Here is a 21320-nt window from a genome sequence, read left to right as displayed (position 1 = left end):
GCTACCTTCCACCTTCCTTTTAAAAGACTGAATTGGTTATTGATCCCTGAGGATCAAGGAGGGTTGAAGAGGAAGGCAAGTTACTCTAACCCAATTTAGGCCCTTGCAACTGAAATTGAGATCAAATTTCAAAGATCTGTAAACTTGCCCAGCTTCACAGATTTGAAATCATTCCACAGGATGACTTGTTTATAGCCCCCATGATGTAATGTTCATGGATTGTCCCCTGCCAAAAGAAATTAGCAGTTTATCTGCGTGGCACTGCATACGCTGTATTTTCATGAAAGCCACGAATTTTATTAACTCTAATTTCTTACCAATAATCTGCCATGGATATTGACATTCAAGTTAAATCCTTATGGCCTTCATAAGTTAATCAGCTATTCATACAATGTATGTCCTATGAGGACTGGGACACCTGTGCCCGGCACATGGTAGGCACTCAATATATATGCATACAGACTAAAAGAATTCCTGCAATGCCTACTAGGAACCAGACTATACACACAATGGAGTCCAATGACATTTTAAAAATTAGCAAGTGCAGAAATGGCTCAGACATAAGGCTTATAAGCAATTTAAGCTCACATCACAGAAAAGGATTTTGGAGAAGTTAATCTAGAATGAATTTCTATAACATAGACCCTAGGCTTTATGTTAATAGAAGAAATACAACCTTGACAGTGACTCTTTATGGTCATGCTGAACGATACAGGTTGGATAAAACTTTAGAGTGAAATAGGAGGGCCTGCATATCAATATTCCATTAATGAAGGGGAGGAGGGAAAGAGGGATGGATTGGAAGAGCCAAGAGCTGTCTCCCTCCCTGAAGCAGCTGTGCTGGGCTTCCAGGGCCAACAGGCGGTTGTGACTGTGACATCTAGGAACTCAGAGATGTCTGGTGACGAAGAGTAAGTTCTAATCCGTTAGTTTCCTTTTGCCTCCCCCATTCCCCAACCCGTCAATCCTCAGAATTAACTCCCTCTCTAAACTCCTAAATGCTTTTTGGCTCTGCCACTCCACTGACACTTGCTACCCTGTGTTGGTATTTACGTGTTTCTACACAGCATATCACTCCAGCTAGACCCTCGCTAGCTTCCAGCTTAACTGCTTAAGAACACGCTTTGCTCATGTGGAGAAAAAACAAAAAAAAACACAGTTTGAATTCCATCTCCTTCACTTAAAATCAGGGTGATATTAAATTGTTTAATGCCTGGCTCCCAGTGTTGTGGTAGGAACCGAATGAGATGTGTGAGTTTGTTAAGGCACAGAGCAGAGGACATGCCATGTGCTGCATCTCTCTTTGTCTAGGAGTGACTCCTCCCGCCCCACATAATCAGAGCAACCATTCATCGAATGCTAACTGTGAACCAGGCACTTTGCATATATGATCTCTGTGTTTCGTAGCAGCTTTGGCAACAGGTGTTATGTCCATTTTGCTGAAGTTCAGATGAGTTATGTTTCTTTACAAGGTCAGTTACTAAGTGGCAAAGGCATGATTCAAAATCAAGTCCTTCTCCACATACAGCTTGTGCTCTTTCCCTTACACCACCCTATCTGCGCACACGAGGCACTCAAGCAACGCATCATGAAAATTGTATAAGCTATGCAAAATCATGTTCTATAATGAACCATGGGAACAAACTGAAAACATCCTTACAATGAGTCAGAAAACTAATAAAGTCCCTTATAAATTTGTGAAAGTGTGAATCTTTCTGCTTAGCTTTTGATAACGCGACTTAAATGCTGAATGAGGTCCGTAGGGCCAAATGAAGCACGCAGGGGGTTGTCAATGAAGGCCATGGATAACATTCGTTACTTGTCAATGCATGGCAGATACGAACAGGGGAGGCACAAAGAGAAAATTAAAAGCTCCTTACCTTGCAAACAAGCTCACCCAGGGTAGAGTCAGTGGTGCACAGAATTGTAGAGTTGGAGGGTTATATAGATAAATTCTTTTATCTTACAAATGAGAATATTGAGGATTGGAGGGAGTAAAATGGTTTGCCAAAAGAAACTCTGAAACCAATTATAAACCTCAGGTGTTTACATAAATATATTCAACATCATTAGTCATTAGGGAAATGCAAATCAAAATTACACATCTATGAGAGCAGCTAAAACAAAAACGTAGTGACAATACCAAATGCTGGAAAGGGTGTGGAGAAACTGGATCACTCACCCATTGTTGGTGGGTGGGAACATAGAATGGTACAAGTACTCTGGAAAATCATTTGGCCATTTTTGAAAAACTAAAGATATGCTTATCTGGCAACTGCACTCCCGGCAACTTACCCCAGATGAATGAAAATTTATGTCCACATAAAAAACTATACACAGTGTTCATAGCAGCTTTATGTATAATAGCCTGAATTTGAAAACAAAAGTGTCCTCCATAAGTGAATTGTTAAACAATGGTACATCCATGCTATGGAATACTAGTCAGCAATAAAAAAGGAATGAACTACGTATATATGCAACAATTTAGGTGAATCTCAAGGGCATTATGCTGAGTGAAAAATGCCAATCTCAAAAGTCACATACTATATAATTTATACTGCATAATTTCTATAGAATTCTCAAAAAATGACAAAATTATAGAGATGGACATGGACAACAGGTTGGTGGTTGCCAGGGTTAGGGCTGGTTGCACGGAGAGGGGAAGGCGTGACAATAAAGAGGTAGCATGACAGATTTTTGCTGTGCTGGTAGTCCTGTATCTTTGATTGCAGTAGTGGTTATATGGATCTACACGCGTGGATAAAATGACATAAAATGAATGAATGTGAATGAATGAGATAGAACAATACACATATATGGGGCATCTGGGTGGCTTAGTCAGTTAAAGGGCTGCCTTGGGCTCAGGTCATGATCTCAGAGTCCTGGGATCGAGCCCTATTTGGGCTCTCTACTCCAAGGGGAGCATGCTTCTCCCTCTCCCTGTGCCTCCCACTCCTCCTGTTTGTGCTCTATCTCTCTCTGTCAAATAAATAAATCTTGAAAAAAAAAAGAATAATACACATATATTGTCTCAGCTTCTTGGTTTTGGTAGTATATCATGATACAAGGTATAACCATGGAGAAAATTCGGTGAGAGTACATGGAATCTCTGTACTATCTTCGTACTTTCCTGTGAATTTATAATTATTTCATAACACAGTATCTTTTAAAGATTGAAGGACAGTGCAGCTACTTGGTTCAGTTAAGATACAATGATCTGGCTTACATGAAACTAGTTCCATGTAGAGGTTAGCCAAATAGTGGAATTGACAGTTTTAGCTTGTTAAAGTGATCAGTACCTATTATGACAATAACTACCCAAATACTCTTTTTTTGAAGAATCCCATTTAGTTTGCAATCAGTAGACTATAAATTAAGATAGTTAAGGGGACCCATTAACAGTGGAGTAATCAGAAAAGTCTATTATTAGAATTTGGTAATTTCATTACATTAAAAGTAATTCCTTTGGGGAGTATTGGGAGCATTTCCACTGCTTTAAAACCCCATAGGAAAAAAAAAAATAAAACCCCATAGAAGAAAAAGTGCAAGGCATATGGTGCCTGGATCTTGCTGTCTTTCATAATTTGAAGATGCCTCCCATCTGAGGTTAGCATCACCTGCCTATGTGACCAAAAATCTCATCATTTGGTGGTGAACAGCTCAAGATGATTTGAACTTTAAGTTTCTTTTTGCACAGGCAGGAGGACCACATTTAAGACCAACTACCCTTCAACCATCTGATCGTTGGGTTCTTGAGTGGGTTTCCTTGCAGTAACTGTTTCCTAAAAGGTCAGAGCTGTGCCTGCATCTATAGGTAAATCACCCATTTTCTGGGGCTCTTAGTGACCCAAGGGGAATGACTAATCCTTCCCACTGTGACTATACTGGCCAATCTAATGCGTAAACTCCAGCTAACTGTTTATTTCCTTAAGGACAGTTCCTCATGGAATTTATCCATGTATTCAGTTAGCAAGACAGCCATAATCTCAACTCACTTGGCATGTATCTGTAAATGTAACTTTGGTCATTTTTGTCTACAACACTTATTCTAGACTTTCTTCACTTCTTCAGGTTCCCTGCTTGACCTCACCCCATTTGCCTCCCAATTCACAGAGAAAGCCGACGTTCTCAGAGGCTCCTTAGCCCCCCAGCCACATGTGGCCCGCAAGCCATCTCCCCCTCACCTTCTTCCCCTTGGCCTCGGTGGAGGTATTCTACTTTGTTCTGGGCTGGTCCCCCACCAAGGCTCTAGATTCCTTCCTTTACTGACCTCTCAAGACTTTCTCCCCCAATTATCCCTCTCCCTGCTACAGCTTTGGCTTCCTAGACTGATGCAGATGCATAGAGAAAAGAGCAGAGATTTCATAGCCAGCCTGATGAGGGTTTGAATACCACCTCCTTCATTTACTAGCTGTGGGATCCTAAGCACTTTTTTTTTTTAAGATTTTTTTTTTATTTGAGAGAGAGCACAAGCAGTGAGAGGGACAGAGGCAGAAGGAGAGGGAGCAGCAGACTCCCTGCTGACTGCAGAGCAATCCCAGGGCCCCCCCGAGATCACGACCTGAGCCCAAGTTGGACGCTTAACCAACTGAGTCACCCAGGCACCCCTTAAGCAAGTTTTTAAAAAACCAATTCCAAACTCCAGTTTCCTCAGGGTTGTCAGGAGGGTGACATACTATGGGAACTTAACATTGGTTAGGTCCTCTTCTACTCTTGACCTTTCCCTGGATTCAGAAACCCTCCCAAGTTCCTGGATGTCTGTCTCTCCTAAGACCTTCCCTTACTTCACAATCAGAGTTCTTGTATGAACAAGCTATGGGCAAGCTGTCTCCACTCCTCACTTCCCTGTCCTTCTTCCTGCTCTGCAGAAGGACTTGTATATGTCACTACCCCTCCAGTCAGGCTGTTGCTGGGGAAGTCACTGGAAACTCCCAACTGTCCAATCTACTTCTTGGTCTAATTTCACTTTTCCATTCCGCAATATCTGACATGATTTAAACATCACCAAAGGTACTTTCACTGTTGAAAGCTCCTTCCTTGGCTTCTGTGATAGTACTGTGTAGCCATCTGAACTAGTCAAAAGGGTACTTGGGAATAAAATGAACAGAAATTGAATGTATTGTTTTATTATTATTATTAAGTAAACTCTATGCCCAACAGGGGGCTCACACTCATGACCAAAAGTTGCATGTTCTAGACTGAGCCAGCCAGGCACCCCTAATGTATTTATTCATTCAACAATTATTTTGTGACTACACTATGTGCCAGCTACTGTCCTAGGTTCTAGAGACAACTCATTGAACCACACAAATGTGGTGCCCATCGTGCTTCCAGGGCAGATGCTACTTTATTAAGGACTGGCTGGTGACTGGAGCTCCCCCAACCCACTCCCATTTTTTTTGTACATAATTCACTTCTGCAACTAGAAGAAAAGGTAGTTCAAGCCTCTTTCTCTGACACCAAGAGCCTCAGCCCCCAGCTCCCACCTTGCCTCCATGACCTGCATTACAGGAGAGTCACCATGCCCCCTTTGATCCCACCCTTGTCCTTGCACATAGTCCTATTGTAGGACTGATCCTGGTGACATTCTATTAATGATGATGATGACTCTATTGTGATGATGATTTCTGTTATAGATGACTTCCTATTCTCACCTGCCTGTCGTCCCTGTAAGGAGGTGAACTGCATGAAGGCACGGCTGGATGGGGCCATACTCATCCTGGTGTTCCCAGGGCCTTATATATAGTACCTGGCACATAGTAGACAATTAGTGAATGTTTGCTACATGAAATTGAATAATTATTTTTTTAAAATGTTAACTAGAAGATTATGATGGCTCTTCTGTCTTCTTATATTTTGTTGGTTTAGAACCTGAACTGTAGGGATTTTAATAAACCCAGGAACATTTAGGAAACATCTCAACCCCTTTTTCCTTTAAATATTCCTCCACTGTCACTACTGTGGCAAATAAAGTGGGGCTGCTCAATGTCTTTCTCACTCTTCTTTTCCAAGAGCATTGGACCTAGAAGGGACCTTAGATGACCCTCATCATTTCACAGATTAGGATCCCAAGGACCATGAAGTACCATGGCTTGCACATGGTCACCCAACTGGCTAGTGGCTGGGATAAATGTGGTATCCTTTGGGAGAGCGGTCATGGGTTTGTGGAGGTGGGGGGGAGGGCATCTAATCCTTCACTGGGCCCACAGACCACTTCCAGCCCAGCTGATTATCTCTCACTGTGTGCTTGCTTCACAAGAGCAGCGAGGAACCATGATGATGCCCAGACCAACCACGGATTTTTTGAGCAGAGAAGAAAGAACCAGGCTCCGTATTTCAGGCACATATTTACAACCTTATCTTTTCTTACTCTAAAATGTTCCTGAATAAGAGCTTTTGAGCCAAGAGTCTTAGTTTGCAATTCTAGTCAATACAACTTGATTTTGTAAAACAACCTCCAGAAATGCCCAGGATATTAAGTGATACAGGACTGCAGAGAATAGTCCGTAGAATTAATGTGCTAATGAGGTAGTAACACAGCTTTGCTCAGGATTAACACGTTCAGGAGCCAACCAATTAACTACCCTTTCTAATACCTCCCAGGCATACTCTGTGTTCAGAATTTGGTAAAGCTCCTGGCCTCTGTCAATCTCAGCTCTTCTGTGCTTTTTGTTGTTTTCGTTGGGGGGTGGGGGGCTGAAGGGCTTTGGGGAATGGGGGAGGAGTTGGATAAATGAATGGCCTCAAGCTAGCTGATTGCCAAATCCCAGAGTGAGCCATCTCATTGTGATACTAAATATCGGTTATGTACCTGCGTTGTCACATACTTGCTGAGCATTATCCCAGCCTTTCTGGCACCCCAGTTTGAGTCCGAGCAGAAGCTATGCTCTCTGGGCTGTAAGTATCCTATTTTGCCTACCGTTCTGGTGTTGACCTTGCTTCCAGAACTGCTTTCCCTCTATCATGCAGAGTCCTCACCAAAGTAAAAAGAATGTAAGTATCCCTAGATCCAAATGTTTAACATTTGAGTCAGCCACAAATACTTTTGAAAGAGGGTCCTTTGGGATCCCTGAGTGGCGCAGCGGTTTGGCGCCTGCCTTTGGCCTAGGGCGCGATCCTGGAGACCCGGGATCGAATCCCACATCGGGCTCCCAGTGCATGGAGCCTGCTTCTCCCTCTGCCTGTGTCTCTGCCTCTCTCTCTCTCTCTCTCTGTCTGTGACTAATCATAAATAAATAAAAAAAGAAGAAAAAAAAAAGAGGGTCCTTTGGAAATAGCACAGCACATATATACTCCCAGTCCTCTTTCCTTAAGAAGCCCTTCTATGGTCTCCAAAACACCCCTTCTCATCATGAGGTTGTTTCTAAAGATTATTTCATAGAGCCAAGGTTGGGAAGATATGCCTAAAATGCTTTATATTGGAATCGCTATATACTGCTCCTCCATTCTCTTTCCTGGAAACCTCTTCCTCAAGGGAGAAGAGCTATGTTTCTCCTCTTAATCATTAATTCAGCAAAGGTGGGCTGACTGTAACCCTGTGTGTGCCATGTCCAATGTTAAGTGTTGAAGAGGATATTTGATGTCATATTACTTCTCTATTTTGTCTATCTGTCAGAAGGAAGTTTGCCAATCATCGACTCCCTTTTCTGGAATATGAGGAGAAAAAGAGAAAACTTATGAGTATTCCAGGTGTTTTGCTCTACTACCGTCCATCCACTTACCCCAACACACCAAGAGTCCTCCCAACATTGGAGGGCCTCCTTCTAGACCATGCGCTGTGCTAAATACTGAAAGTCTACACTGGAGACTGCCCACTACCCTCAGGGAGGTACCAGTTCAGAGATGCATGGTCTTATGATCAGATCCTGAACTAAAATGTCACTGTTAGACTGGAGCATGTACAGAATGCAAAATGGACCAAGCCCATGGTTTCTGACAGCCAAGGTTGATTGTGAGTTAATTCACCAACAGGTTTGTTTTTGATAGCTGCTTGAATTCCCTCTAGGTATGTTTTCCAGGAAATTTTAAAACCAGCAAAATCTAGAATCCAATTTAATACGTAAACCCTTTTAATTCTTTGAGGGCATATTGGTTCCTTCAATTTCTCTGTCTTCCTCCTTTATCTTCAAGCTTCCCACCTTCTTGAAGGCATGTTGCTGGTCTGTTCCTTTTGTTTAGCGCATCGTGTGCTTTTCCTTCCCAACCACATCCCCACTCTTGACAGGAGACATTTCAGGACCCCAGAGAGCCTGGGCTGGCAGAGCAAATTGACACGTGGGAGTGTGAGAGGCAGGCTTTCAGAGAAAAGGAAGAGGGAGAGGTAAAAATGGCAGGCTGTGGGAGCAGAAAAGGGGAAAAAGAAATAAGAATGTAAGAGGACAAGACAGAGAAGGAAGAAGAAGAAAAAGGGAAAAAAGAGCAACATGACCCCAATCAGATCTCCCCAGACCTGGCCTTGGGCAATTTCTGCAACAGGGAGTCCAGTTCAGAGGGCTGGCTGGAACAGTCCTTCCAAATATGGGGGCGAGGTGGAGCAGACTTGCAGGAATACCAGAAGACCTGACTCATTCACTGAACTGCATCTTAAAGGGCGATTTGGCTTTAATTATTGAACTGGGGGAAATTATGAAATTATGAACCCGGGCACAGGCGGGGGGGGGGGGAGGCGGGAGGGGGGAGGATGTAGAAAATCTCAGCATCTATCATGTGTTGCTTTTGAAAATTATTATTTTGGAGCACAAGCTGTTTCCTGTCTTAAAAGCCTATTATCTATCTCCCTTCCAGGTGGAGTCTGGGCTGCCTGCTAATTTAATCCCCTGGGTTTCCCCCTCTGCCTTCAAGATCTCACAGAGATGCAGGCTTTAAAAAGAGGGCACCTTTGTGTCTTCCTCCCCTTAAGGCCTCCATCTACCCTGGCAGCCAAGGAGATGCTATTTTGGGAAACAGCAGCTGAGTGGGGAGGATTGTTAATTGTTTGTCAAATCCTTCTAGTCTAGTTAGATCTCACGAAAAAAGAGAGAGAGAGAGGAGTCATACCCTTTCCCTTCATTCTATTTTCCCCTCGCATCTGTGAGATGGAGGGGGATAAAAAAGCTTTTCCTCTAGAGCACAGGCACAACCTAATATTTAAAAAAATAATAATAAACCTAATTCTTCTACCCAATTGGAAACCCACAAACAAATATTGGCCCGAGGACCAATCAAAGTAGTTTAAATTTCATTTATAAGCCTCAAAACAAACCAACCCACCCCAACCCCAAAATAAACATAAAGTCTCCTGCCTTAACGTAAAAGACTTCAGGAGCTCTTGCCCTCCTTTGGGACCGGATCTGCATTTATTCAAACCACTGCGGCCAAAATTGAGCAGATTCCCCTCTCCCCGCCCCAACCCCCACTGACACGCTGGAAAACAATCCTACCCAGGCACACTGATCGGAACATCCAGGCTCACACGCACTCATTCCATCACCGCGTGGACAAATTCAAAATCAAACAGAAAAAGACCCAGACGCAGAAAAGGGTCCCCCGGACTCTGACCTCAGGAGCCCCCACGTGACTCTGAAACTTCCTAAGCATTACGTCAGCCTGCGAGGGAACCGGGAGGAAAAAGACTGGGAACCAAATGCTTACGCTTCTTAAAAGGGCAATGCCCCAAAACATTTTTTGCAACTAGTTTTTCTTCTTTCACCAGTTCTCCAAATGGCAGGATCCTAGTCCTACTTGACTTTCAAAGGACACCTTTCCCTGCCTCCCCTACAGTGACCTTTTGATATTTTTCAGGGAGTGCCAAAAGGAATGATCTTTTTATTAAGAGAGGAGTTGGACTCAGAGAACTTTGTAAGTTATAATGATGCAGGGAAGGATATGAGCGTGCTGCCGATTTTAAAATCATTTTTCCTCAAAAGAGCTCAGACTGCTTTATAAACATAAATCTGCTAATCCACACACCAGCTCCTGGTTAGACAGCAGATCTGAAACTTCCTTTTACACTGCAGGATGTGTCTGTATAAATACTTACTCAGAATTTGCTTAGTCAAAATGAACATGAGATGGGTTAGTGATTTGGGGTTTTCAAACTGAATGAGCATTCATGTTAGCATTTAGATCAGCTGTGTTGATCTGAAATGGGCTTGACTGATGAATTAGAATTCGCGCTATTAGCTACAGAGATTAGAACGGGAGTGGGGAGAAGAGGCAAGACTTTCTTACTGGCTGAAGATATATAGGTTGCCCCTAAAGGAGGTGCTGATACCCAGCGGGGTTTTCAGGACGTCATTAATCCGTAATAAATGTTTAATCACAACAGAGTAGGCAAGCAATTACTTTCTCATTAATAAAATCACACATTCGTAAATAGCATGGCAGGAAAAGCAAACTATCAAAAATCAACTTATTGTATGTGAAAAGATAGCTTTTATAGGGAAATGGTGGAGCTTAGGGTCATGAATAACAATGAGCTGGGATAAGATAGAACGTATGTAATGTGATAGTTTGGTTAATATGCCACTAGAGTAATATATAGTGTACTCTCTTTTTTTTGCCCTCCGGTTGGCTGTGTTGGAATAAGTTAACCTCAGATTTTGGGAGCCCATGAATAACTTGATCAACTAGTTGTTTATCTCTCTATATATACATAGCTATATTCAAGCTTCTTGGTGCAGAGGAGGCAGGAGGCAAAGAAAGTATAATGTAGCATCTCCCAGCACTTGAATGTTATTGGGAAATGAGAAATATCCACACAAAAGTTAAATAAATACTATGCAAGTAAATAAAGCACAAAACAAAAGAACAAAGGTTATCATAGATAACAAGTGGTTGTAAGTAACTGATGACTATTAGAGCATGTGTGTTCAAGTGAGCACACTGTAAACACCAGTGCATGAAGGTTTCCTGGAGGAAGTCGTGGTGCAGAATTTGGGCAGGAAAGGAGAGGGCATTCTGTTGAGGAAGTAGAAGATAGATATCTACTTTTAATTAGACTTGTCAAGCTGGGAAAGAGATGGGGCAGGTTTATGTTGCTCAGGGTACTGGAAAGGTTGAAATGGTTTGCCTGGATCAATAAAATCACAGAATTCTAGACCTGCAATGATCCTAAAACAATCATCTTGTCTGTTGGTTCTCAAACATGACTGCACATTGTAATCACCGATGGAGTTTTTAAAAATTCCAGTGCCTGGATCTCACCCCAGAGTTTTCAATCTCAGTCATATGTGGTGAGGTCCAGGCAGCTCCATATTTAAAGGCTCTGCAGGTGATTCTACTGCACAGCCATAGTTTGAGGGCCACTGATTCAGTTCAACGCCCAAATTTTATAAGAGAAAGGCCATGCACAGCTGGTGAGAAGCCAGGCTCTATTCACCATTCTGGGCTGTTTGTCTTTGACAGTGTATTGTGTGGTACTCTGGAGACCAGGCCAGAGGGTTGGATTTTTGCCATAAAGGTCATGGGGAGCCACTGAAGATTTTTGTGCAGGGAAAATGGCACATTGAAAACAAATGGTCCTGCAGCTTCCAGGTGGACGTCAGAATTCGAAAAGGATAAATGCATTCTAACAATGCACGAGCATGATGATATCCAAGTAAGTTTCTGAAATTTATTAATATGTTTGTATTTTTAAATATTGTGAATTTTACAGTGATATTGTGATTTTAAGTAATGTGAATTTTTAAAGAATTTTCAGTTTGAATTTTAAAATATTTGAAAATTTGAATTTTAAATAATATCGAATATGAAAATATTGAATTTTAAAATAGTATTTAAATATTTGAAATTTTAAAATATTTTGAATTTGAAAATATTGAATTTTTAAATTATACTGTGATCATTTCTGTGTTCTCACAATCAGATAAGTAAAATTTTGCTAGTCTACCTGTGTGGCTACTTCTCGGTTCTAGAAAGACTTTTGTCTGGCTGATTGGCTCTCTTTTTTACCTTTTTCTTAGATTTACTCAGAAACTAAGTGTTTTAGCAACTATCTAATTGTCTTATGGTTTACTTCCTTTTTACTTTATCTGCCCTCTCCTTTCCCTTTTCTCCAATCAAGGACATTTGTTAATTGCTCACAATATGTTCATGCATATTTATATGTCCACACCACCCTATCCCTTTATTACCATTAGGGCACTGTTGCCCAATAGAAATATAATTTGAGCCACACATGTAAAAAGAAACAGGTCACATTAATTTTAATAGTATATTTTATTTAAGATGATATATCCAAAATTTTGTCATTTTAACATGTAACCATTCTAAAAATATGAATGAGACATTTTATGTTCTCTTTTTGATACTAAGCCTTTGAAATCTGCTGTATTTTACAATTGCAGCATTAATTCGGATGCTAAATTTTCAATCTTCAAAAATGTTACATCATAAAGTTGGGTTTCAAAAAAAGGATTTTATCCTGTTTCAGTTTTTAGATTTGAAGTAAAACAAATTGAAAATTCAGTTCCTCAATCATCTTAGCCCCATTGGCCCTATGGCTACTATATTGAACAGTGCAAGCCTAGTGTTTTATATGGTGGTGGCTTCTCATTCTGTGGCTTGAGAGGCTGGTAGGGTCATTTTAATGAATTGGAGTACTCTATTCATGGAGGAATCTGTTCTTTAGGAGTAGTAAAGGAGGCAAGGTATGACAAAGATAATTATAAAAATAACCTAAGTTTTTCTGAGCCAAGGTATAAAATTTAGGACAAGAAGGAGGGCTAGTTTAGGAAAGGAAATGGGGAGGAGGAGAAAAAGGCAGATTTTGGTGCCCACTCCTAGTCAAATGTTATTTGAAAATAAATAAATTCTATAGTAGTCAAGAAGCCAAAAGAGAGAGAGAAAAAAAAAGTAAGATATGCCAGACGAGTAGGAGAGAAAAAGCTGAATTAAAAAGTGGCTTTGGGTGACTCAGTCAGTTAAGCATCTGACTCTTGATTTCGGCCAGGTTATGATCTCAGGGTTGTGAGATTGAGCCCCGAGTGAGGCTCTACACTCAGCTTAAGATTCTCTCTAGATAGATAGATAGAGTGGGTTTGTCCTCAGAAAAGCAAGAGGGGTAATGCCTACATAAAGCACTAATAATGTATTTTTGTAGAGCTTTTCCCTAAAAAACTCAGGATTTCATATAAATTATTATTCCCTTACATAAGCAACTGTGACCCCGACAATTTCCAAGTGTCTCAGCATTGCAAGGTGGGCTCCGTGCAAAGACCTTATTTCACCCACATCTTCTCACTCCTGGTTACTTCTCACAGAGCTAGCCATTTAGCATGTTTGCATTGTTCTTATACAGACTAGACTTAATTTAAGACAATATAAGCTCTATCATCATCTGATAGGAATCCTTAGCCTTCAATTTGTCATGCAAGAAATAAAGTCAACAGCAGTGGGCACGCATGCTCTGCTCTTAGAGGAATCCTCCAGTCAGAGCCCAGAGAAGACCCGAGTGGAAAGAGGTGCATGCTAACCTGCTTGGGTGTGTCCAGAGGAGAGGATGGGGGTGGAGGGATGGACAGTCTCCATGGACACACCCTGACCACTTCTTTGAAGAGCAGTTGCTTCCTCTGTCCTTATACCACTAGTTTTTCTCATCCTACTACCACTTTTTTTTTTAACTGAGTGTCTCAACAATTGATAATGGCAAATTCGAACTCAGTTACCTGCTTTCTAAAGCTTAGGAGAAGTTGTTCTGGAACTCTCTTTTGGTAGGTGGAAGTAAAGCTTGCTGAGCATAAGAGATGAATTCTCAAGGTTCCATTTTGGTGTCTCAGGATTAGAAGAAGTCCTGATGATTGTAATGATCATGCTCAGTTTCAAGTCAGTAATCATTTCCTGAGCAACTATTACATGGAGTTGTAGAAAAAACATATACCATTCAATAAGTGCTAACTATGTGCCCGGGACTAATATGGTCATTGGTATAATAAGAACAGTAACAGTAAATAGACTTGGTAAGTGCTTTAGATGGTGCCGGGAGCTGTACTCAGCCCCTTAGGTATTGTTATTTCCATTTTACACAGTAGGCGACCGAGGCACAGACAGGTTGAATAACTTGTTCATGCTACAAAACTAAGGCATGACTTTCTCATTTCACTTAGATGTGACATAACTTTCCAAAGGTCCCACAGCAAGTAAGAGGTGAGACAAGGTAACCTGGTCCCAGAACTTGGCACTCAAGCTTTACTTCTGTGGGTTTGGAGTTAAATCTCACCTTCTCCACCTGTAGCTGAGTGACTTAGGGGAAATTACTTGACCTTTCAGAGTCCTAGCTTCCTGATCTGTTTGCAGAACTTTATAAGGATGATAAATAATGACTGGAAAGTAGCACAGTGTCATGATAGACAATATCATTATTAGAAATCCATCAAGCTAAGTGCATAATCACTCTGTATACACTGGTATGGCCACGCCAGTTGTTAAAATACTGAAATGGTTTCATGCCAGTTGGCAGGATCTCTGCCCCCGGCCCCTGAGTGCACCCCTTGCTGGTCACTCGGCCTCTCCTGCAGGAATCTGCCCTATACCCTGGCACCGCAAGGGCCTCCAGGACACTGTTCTGGTGGTTAGTGCCTGTGTTGCACATTTGTTAATTATTCTCATTATCCTCTGGCTACAAATATAAGATGAGCTCCTGCCTTCGATGACAGCACAATTTGAGAGAGGCTTGACATAACAGGAGCAAGTGACAAGAGCAGTGCTGAGGGACAACGAATGCAGGGCAGTTGGTGAAATTCCCAGCTCACATGGGTCAGCTTCACCTAATGCCATATTTCCTAACATATACTGATAGCTTCTTATATGCCAGGCTGTTCTAAGAGCTTCACATGTGTTACCTTGTCTTATCCTCACAAAAACTCTAAGAGGTGGTGACTGTTATTATCTCTATTTTAAGATGGAAAAGATGAAGGCACAGAGAGGTAAAATAACTTTCAAAAGGTCACACAGTAAGTAAAAAATCGAGCTGGGATTCCAACTCAGGAAGCTTCCCTTCAAAGTCTGTACTCTTAATCAGTGTTTTATGGTGATTAATAACTCTCAGAGAGAGAGAGAAAATAGATGAAAATTTTTTCATGCTATTACTCAAAATATGTGGCTTGTTTTTGTAATTATTCATGTTACTATTTTATCTCCTTTATGGAAGCTGAAAATTCCTAGAGGGGAGGAACTCTGGGTCTCAGAGCTTGATGTCTCAATTACCATTAATAAGTTGTAGCATAGGTAATGTTACTGAGTCATCACATCCTTTGGAGGCCTCTTGACTGTGAATTGGCCTATTATCAGGCCCACTTTTCACTATTTCTCCTAACCAAATATCCCCCTTGGCCAAACCCTGGTGCAGGATCAGGCCAACTATTGCACCTGGATTCCAAGAAAACTATGCTTAGTTTCAGGATTCAGATTGTGACTGAGAGTCGTCATTTTAAAAAAATTTAATTCCAGTATAGTCAACATACGTTATATTAGTTTCAGGTGTACAATATAGGTATTCAACACTTGCATCCATCACCTGGTACTTATCACACAAATGCCCTCCTTTTTAAAATATATATATATATATTTAAATTGTTAAGCTGGCAATAGTTCCCATTTTATTTTTTTAATTTTTTTAAATTTATTTATGATAGTCACAGAGAGAGAGAGAAGCAGAGACACAGGCTCCATGCACCGGGAGCCCGACGTGGGATTTGATCCCGGGTCTCCAGGATCGTGCCCCGGGCCAAAGGCAGGCGCTAAACCGCTGCACCGCCCAGGGATCCCTTAAAAAAAAAATTTATTTGAGAGAGTGTGTATGCAGGTGAGGAGTAGGGGAGGGGCAGAGGGAGAGGGAGAAGCTGACTACCTGCTGAGCAGGGAGCCCAGGGTGGGCTGAATCCCAGAACCTTGAGAATATGACCCTGAGATCATCACCCATTCCCCGCTCTGGCAACCATCACTTTGTTCTCTACAGTTGAGAGTCTGTTTCTTGGTTTGTCTTTTTGCTTTGTTTTGTTTCTTAAATTCCACATATTAGTGAAATCATATGGTATGAAATAATAAATCTTTCTCTCATTTATTTTGATTAGCATTACACTCCCTAGCTGTGTCCATGTCATTGCAAATGGCAAGATTTCATTGTTTTAATGGCCGAATAATATTCCATTGTGTGTGTGTCACATCTTTATCCATTTATCTATAGACGGTGAGAGTTGTCACTTAATTTGCATAATAGAGCAGGTGTGTTTGTGACTTCTCCCTTTTAAAGCCGGAGAAGGGGATCCCTGGGTGGCGCAGCGGTTTAGCGCCTGCCTTTGGCCCAGAGCCTGATCCTGGAGACCCGAGATCGAGTCCCACGTCAGGCTCCCGGTGCATGGAGCCTGCTTCTCCCTCTGCCTATGTCTCTGCCTCTCTCTCTATCGTAAATAAATAAAAATTAAAAAAAAAAATTTAAAGCCGGAGAAGCAGGCAACCCCGGGTGGCTCAGGGGTTTAGTGCCGCCTTCAGCACAGGGCCTGATCCTGGAGACCCGGGATAGAGTCCCACGTTGGGCTCCCTGCATGGAGCCTGCTTCTTCTCCCTCTGCCTGTGTCTCTGCCCCTCTCTTTCTCTATGTCTCTCATGAATAAATAAAATCTTAAAAAAAAATAATAAAGCTGGAGAGAAGCGAAAGTGTCCTGAGGTTCTTTGCCCAGAATCATCAAGCAGAGGTCTGCGGTGGAGCTTGGGTGGAGCTTGGGTGGCCTAACTCAGACTCTCCAGAAGCCCAATCCAGGACTCTGGACAACCCTGTTGTGGTTCTGCCCTAATGCCACATACTCAGGATCAGTAGATGGACTAAGTTGTTGACTGACCAGAAAAGTCTGGAACACTCTTCCCCTTATATTTTTACCTTGACACAAAATAAAATGATGACATCATGATGGGAACACAGGGCTTCTCTACTTGTATTTTTAGAACTCGCTAGATTCTTCCAAGGGTGAACTGGTCAGTCCTTACGTTGAAGAAAAGTCCTTGGGGAGAGCCTGTACCACCTTTCATTGCAACCTATGTGACAAGCCTGTTGGTTCTAGAATCTAGAGAGCAAAGTGACCCAGGATGGCTTTAGTAGAGAACCGGTAATTTCGTACCCAGTCAACACCATTCGTTAAGAAGCAGCCGAAAACTTAGGACATTTTAGAAACCACCCCCTCCCCCCCCCTTTTTTTTTTCTTTCTTCGGGGTTAGAACTGACAAGAGAGATGCCAAGAGTGTGTTGAGCCTCTAGGAAGGCCAGGCCCTCATCCAAAATCAGTATCTGCTAAATGTGGTCTTGCTATTTATTATCCGGGGCTGAAAGTTCGAGTGGTTCAGCGCGCCCGGGCCCGGCAAGCCAGCGCGCAAGCCAGCGTCCCCGCAGCAGACCTCACTGCGGACGCCGGCGCCCCGGCACCCGCCCGCGGAGCGCAAGCCCCGACCCGTCCGGCCGCCGCCGCGCGCCGTCGCCCCCTTTAAGAGCCTGCTCCGCGGGACTAACGTTCGAATAGCCCAGGCGCCCCTCCTCGGCCTCCGATTGGCCGCGCGCGGCGCACGAGGGCGCGCCGCCCGGCCCCGGAACGGTTGGCGGCCCTTCGCGATTGGCGGCCGAGCGGCCTATATAAGGCGCCGGGCGTGCGGGCCGCCCCCAGTTAGCGACCGAACCTGGGAGCGGGCGGCTGTCGGCGGCGGCCGGGAGCACGGCACACGGCACCGGAGTCGCTCTCTCTCCAGCCTTCGAGTGTCGAGGGTCCCGCCGCGGACCGGACTCGCGGACGCCTCCCGTCCCCGGTCCGCTTCCGAACGTGAGCCGGGGAGCGCCCCCCGCCCCTCACCTCGGCGCCAGCCCTGCGAACGGGAGGCGCGATGGAGTTCAAGCTGGAGGCGCACCGCATCGTCAGCATCTCCCTGGGCAAGATCTACAACTCGCGGGTCCAGCGCGGCGGCATCAAGCTGCACAAGAACCTGCTGGTCTCGCTGGTGCTGCGCAGCGCCCGCCAGGTCTACCTGAGTGACCCGTGCCCGGGCCTCTACCTGGCCGGCCCCGCGGGGAGCCCGGCGGTGCCGCCGCCGCCGCCGCCGCAGCAGCAGCAGCAGCAACAGCAGCCCGGGGAGCCGGCGGCCGGGCCGCCCGCGGGCTGGGGAGAGCCGCCGCCGCCGCCGCCGCCGGCCGCCCGAGCCGCCTGGCCCGAGCCCGAGCCGCAGCCGGAGCGCCCCGCGGCCCCCGTCACGGGCGCCGGGGACGCTCCTCGGGGCGGAGAGGTGGAGGCGGCGGAAGCTGCCTGGCGCCGCGTGGAGGGAGCGCGCGAGGCGGCGGAGGGAGGAGCCGCGGGCCCCGCCGGAGGCTCGGACGGCTTCCCCGAGGGGCCCCGGGGGGCGCGCCGCCAGTGCGGCTGCCCCCCGGGAGCGGAGGACAGGCCCGGGGCGCCGGGCGCGTGCCCCCGACTGGCCTGCTGCTGCGCGCCGCGGCCCGCCGAGGACGAGCCCCCAGCGCCGCCCGCCGTCGGCCCCCGGAAGCGAGGCGCGGCGGGCGTGGGTGGCGGCCCCGCGGGCGGCCCGGCGTCCGGCTCCAGCCCGCTGAAGAAGCCCCGCCGGAACTCGGAGGAGCAGCCGGGCGGGGCGGCGGCGGCGGCGGAGGAGGAGGAGGAGGAGATGGAGACCGGTAACGTGGCTAACCTCATTAGCATCTTCGGTTCCAGCTTCTCGGGACTGTTGCGGAAAAGCCCCGGGGGCGGCCGCGAGGAAGCCGAGGGAGAGGAGAGCGGTCCGGAAGCCGCGGAGCCCGGGCAGATCTGCTGCGATAAGCCGGTGCTGAGAGACATTAACCCTTGGAGCACAGCCATCGTGGCCTTCTGAGCCCCCGGCGCCCCCTTCGGAAGGAGGCTGAGCCGCGGGGTGGCCCCGACGTGAGGCTGCGAGGGCGGCCGCGGGACCGTAGGCGCTGGGCGCGCGGCGGAGACTGTGGGCGCTGCCGGGCAGCACGGACTCGCCCCCGGGCTCGGCGGCCCTGCTGTGCCGAGCCTCCCCGCCGCCGCCTCCGGGGACCTGGGGGCGTGGGGCTTGTCGGAAGAGGACGATCGTTCACTTTTGTGTAGTGTCATGTCTGTGTGCGTACGTGTGTCTTGTTGAACTAAGACTATTCTGTCCTTCTGGAATGCATCCCCCCTTTCCCAGGGCTTAGGAGAGTGGGGGCAGACAGGGACTTTCCTCTGCCGGCAGCACCGAGAAGGAAGCGGCGCGGGGGGCCGGGGCCGGGGCCGGGGCCGGGGCCGGGCTGGGGAGTTCCCCTTCCGTACTCGGGGGAGGAAGGGACTTTACACACACCCCTCACATGAAAGCTAGCACCGCACCAGTGCCAGGAGTGGCATTTCCTCACAGGATTTCCTAAGACTAGAGGGATTTAGTCTGGGGTAGAGACTTGTATTATTTCTCCCTCCCCCCCCCCCCCCGCCTTTCCATCACCGAACAACGTTTATACCCTGTGATTACTCTGGGAAAAGGGAATATGAGCGGCCCTTGTCTTCCCCACAGGGAAAGAAAAAAAAAAAGCTTGATGAACTTCACAGAAGAGTTCGAGCTTGGAAATATGGAGTTTATAGAGAATAGATATATTTTTAAAAGCTCTAGATCAGAACTACTACACAGTGCTTTTAAAAAGTGTTTAATGAAACAAAGTTTACAGACAGAAGCCCTAAGTGGAAAGACCTTATGGTTTTGTAGATACGGTGACTCCAGTCTTTGTTGTATAAAGGTTGGGGGAGCTGACAAGGTTTTTGTACAGTATTTTCTCCTCCGTTGTATTGATTTTTGTATAAAGATGTAACTTTACGTGTCTAACACGTATTAAATATTTTGAAGCAACTTAATTGCCTCCTTGTCTGTAATCACCTGTCTGGATTGGGAGAGAAGTGGGAGGAGGGGAACTGTGGTCAAGTGTGGTTCTTAGTATCAGTGGAGCACAGACTGGGGACATTGTTTGCTGGCTTCACTAAGTATCAAGAGAGGCACGTTTAAGGTTTCTCCCCTAGATGGGAGGATAGCTATTAGATACTAGTATCAGTGCCCAGCTGGTTTCTTGAAACCTGTCACTACAACTGCCTTTTCTAAAGTCAGTTTAGCCCAATTTGATTTTCCACAGCCCAATCTGATGGTGTCTGATATTAAATGACTTTAGTGCTAACTTTTGAAGCCCTTCCCAAATGCAAAAATGTTATCACAAAAGCTTCCTTTTATTACCCTGTTAAGCTGTATAACATGGGTCATCTTTCAGCTTTGTTGTTGAAGAAAAAAAAAAAATGACAGGAGAGGGAGGCTTAATGAGACTAACTTGCCCAGTTAGATCCACCTCTGCAGTCCAGTGGATGTCAGGATGGAATTTTCAGTGCTATTTTTTAATTTTATTTTATCTGTGGAAAGTAAATGCATTAGTGAAAGGAAATTGCTTGTGTCAAACTAGATAAGGAAGGAGGGCTAGGCAAATTCAGCTTAGCAAAACTTCCTGATCTGCTCAGTGTTTGGGTCGTGGTAAACACTTAGGTGATGACAGCCAAGTTATCAGTTGATTTTACTATAACCACTACATTTAAGAGCTTTTTGTCTAAGGCAAATATTCAGTGTTCTAAAGGTATTCATTAATCTATTTCAAAAACAAATCAGAATGATAAAATAGTCTTGCTAGTACTTTAAAAGTTGGTATTGGCCTATAGCAGCTTATAAATAGGGTGTTTAAGAGATGGGACAAATTGAGGTTCAAAGCTTTACGTAAGGGTTATGGCCATACAGAAGGAGCAAATGAAATGGTGCTTTGGTGTTCCTAAAGTCTTGATTGTGTGAACTTCTGTCATAGCTAAACTAAGCAGGCCAGTGCCTTAATTTTTTTTTTGATCGATCTATTAGTGATTCATTAAGCATAAGGAAATTTCTGCTTTATTCTCTATCACAATAATATGTTAATAGAATTAAACCTCTAGTAAGGTTCTTATTTATTAAAATTGACGTTTTTCTTTCAGAGATTAGCTACTTGAGTTCTGTTCTAGGCACAAGAGCTCCATTGAGTGCTAACTGCTTAAACTGAAGAAGGGGTCCAGGACCTTAATTTTGTAAACATTTCCTGTTGCTAGAAAGCAATTAAGCTTTAACAGCTATCTCAGTGCATTTTTATATTTGAAAGGGGGTAACATTTGGTGTGTTTAATAAGAGTTGATATATTTTGAATAAAACCAAAGTTCTGTTGATTGTTGTTTTCACATTAAGATGAGCCATGAGACCACGTTCTCTTTAGAGAATGTAATTGGACAGACTTGATAGGGAGACATAGCTTTGTAGGAAATCTGAAAAGATCATTG

The 21320-nt window shown here is 44.7% G+C and overlaps 1 protein-coding gene across 1 annotated transcript; it reads left to right on the top strand.

Moving 5' to 3' along the window:
• Positions 1–17694: 17694 nt before the first annotated feature.
• IER5 (immediate early response 5) lies at positions 17695–18973 on the top strand. The gene has a single exon (XM_055319296.1). The coding sequence runs from the start codon at positions 17842–17844 to the stop codon at positions 18829–18831; it is 990 nt and encodes a 329-aa protein (XP_055175271.1). The 5' UTR covers positions 17695–17841; the 3' UTR covers positions 18832–18973.
• Positions 18974–21320: the final 2347 nt, after the last annotated feature.

Source organism: Nyctereutes procyonoides, unplaced genomic scaffold (genome assembly GCF_905146905.1).
Source record: "Nyctereutes procyonoides isolate TBG_1078 unplaced genomic scaffold, NYPRO_anot_genome, whole genome shotgun sequence".
Taxonomy (NCBI): Eukaryota; Metazoa; Chordata; class Mammalia; order Carnivora; family Canidae; genus Nyctereutes; species Nyctereutes procyonoides.
This window is presented reverse-complemented; position numbering and strand designations above follow the sequence as displayed.

Excerpts from the sequence above, each read along its gene's own strand:
- IER5 (XM_055319296.1), top strand. The coding sequence starts at position 17,842 with ATGGAGTTCAAGCTGGAGGCGCACCGCATCGTCAGCATCTCCCTGGGC.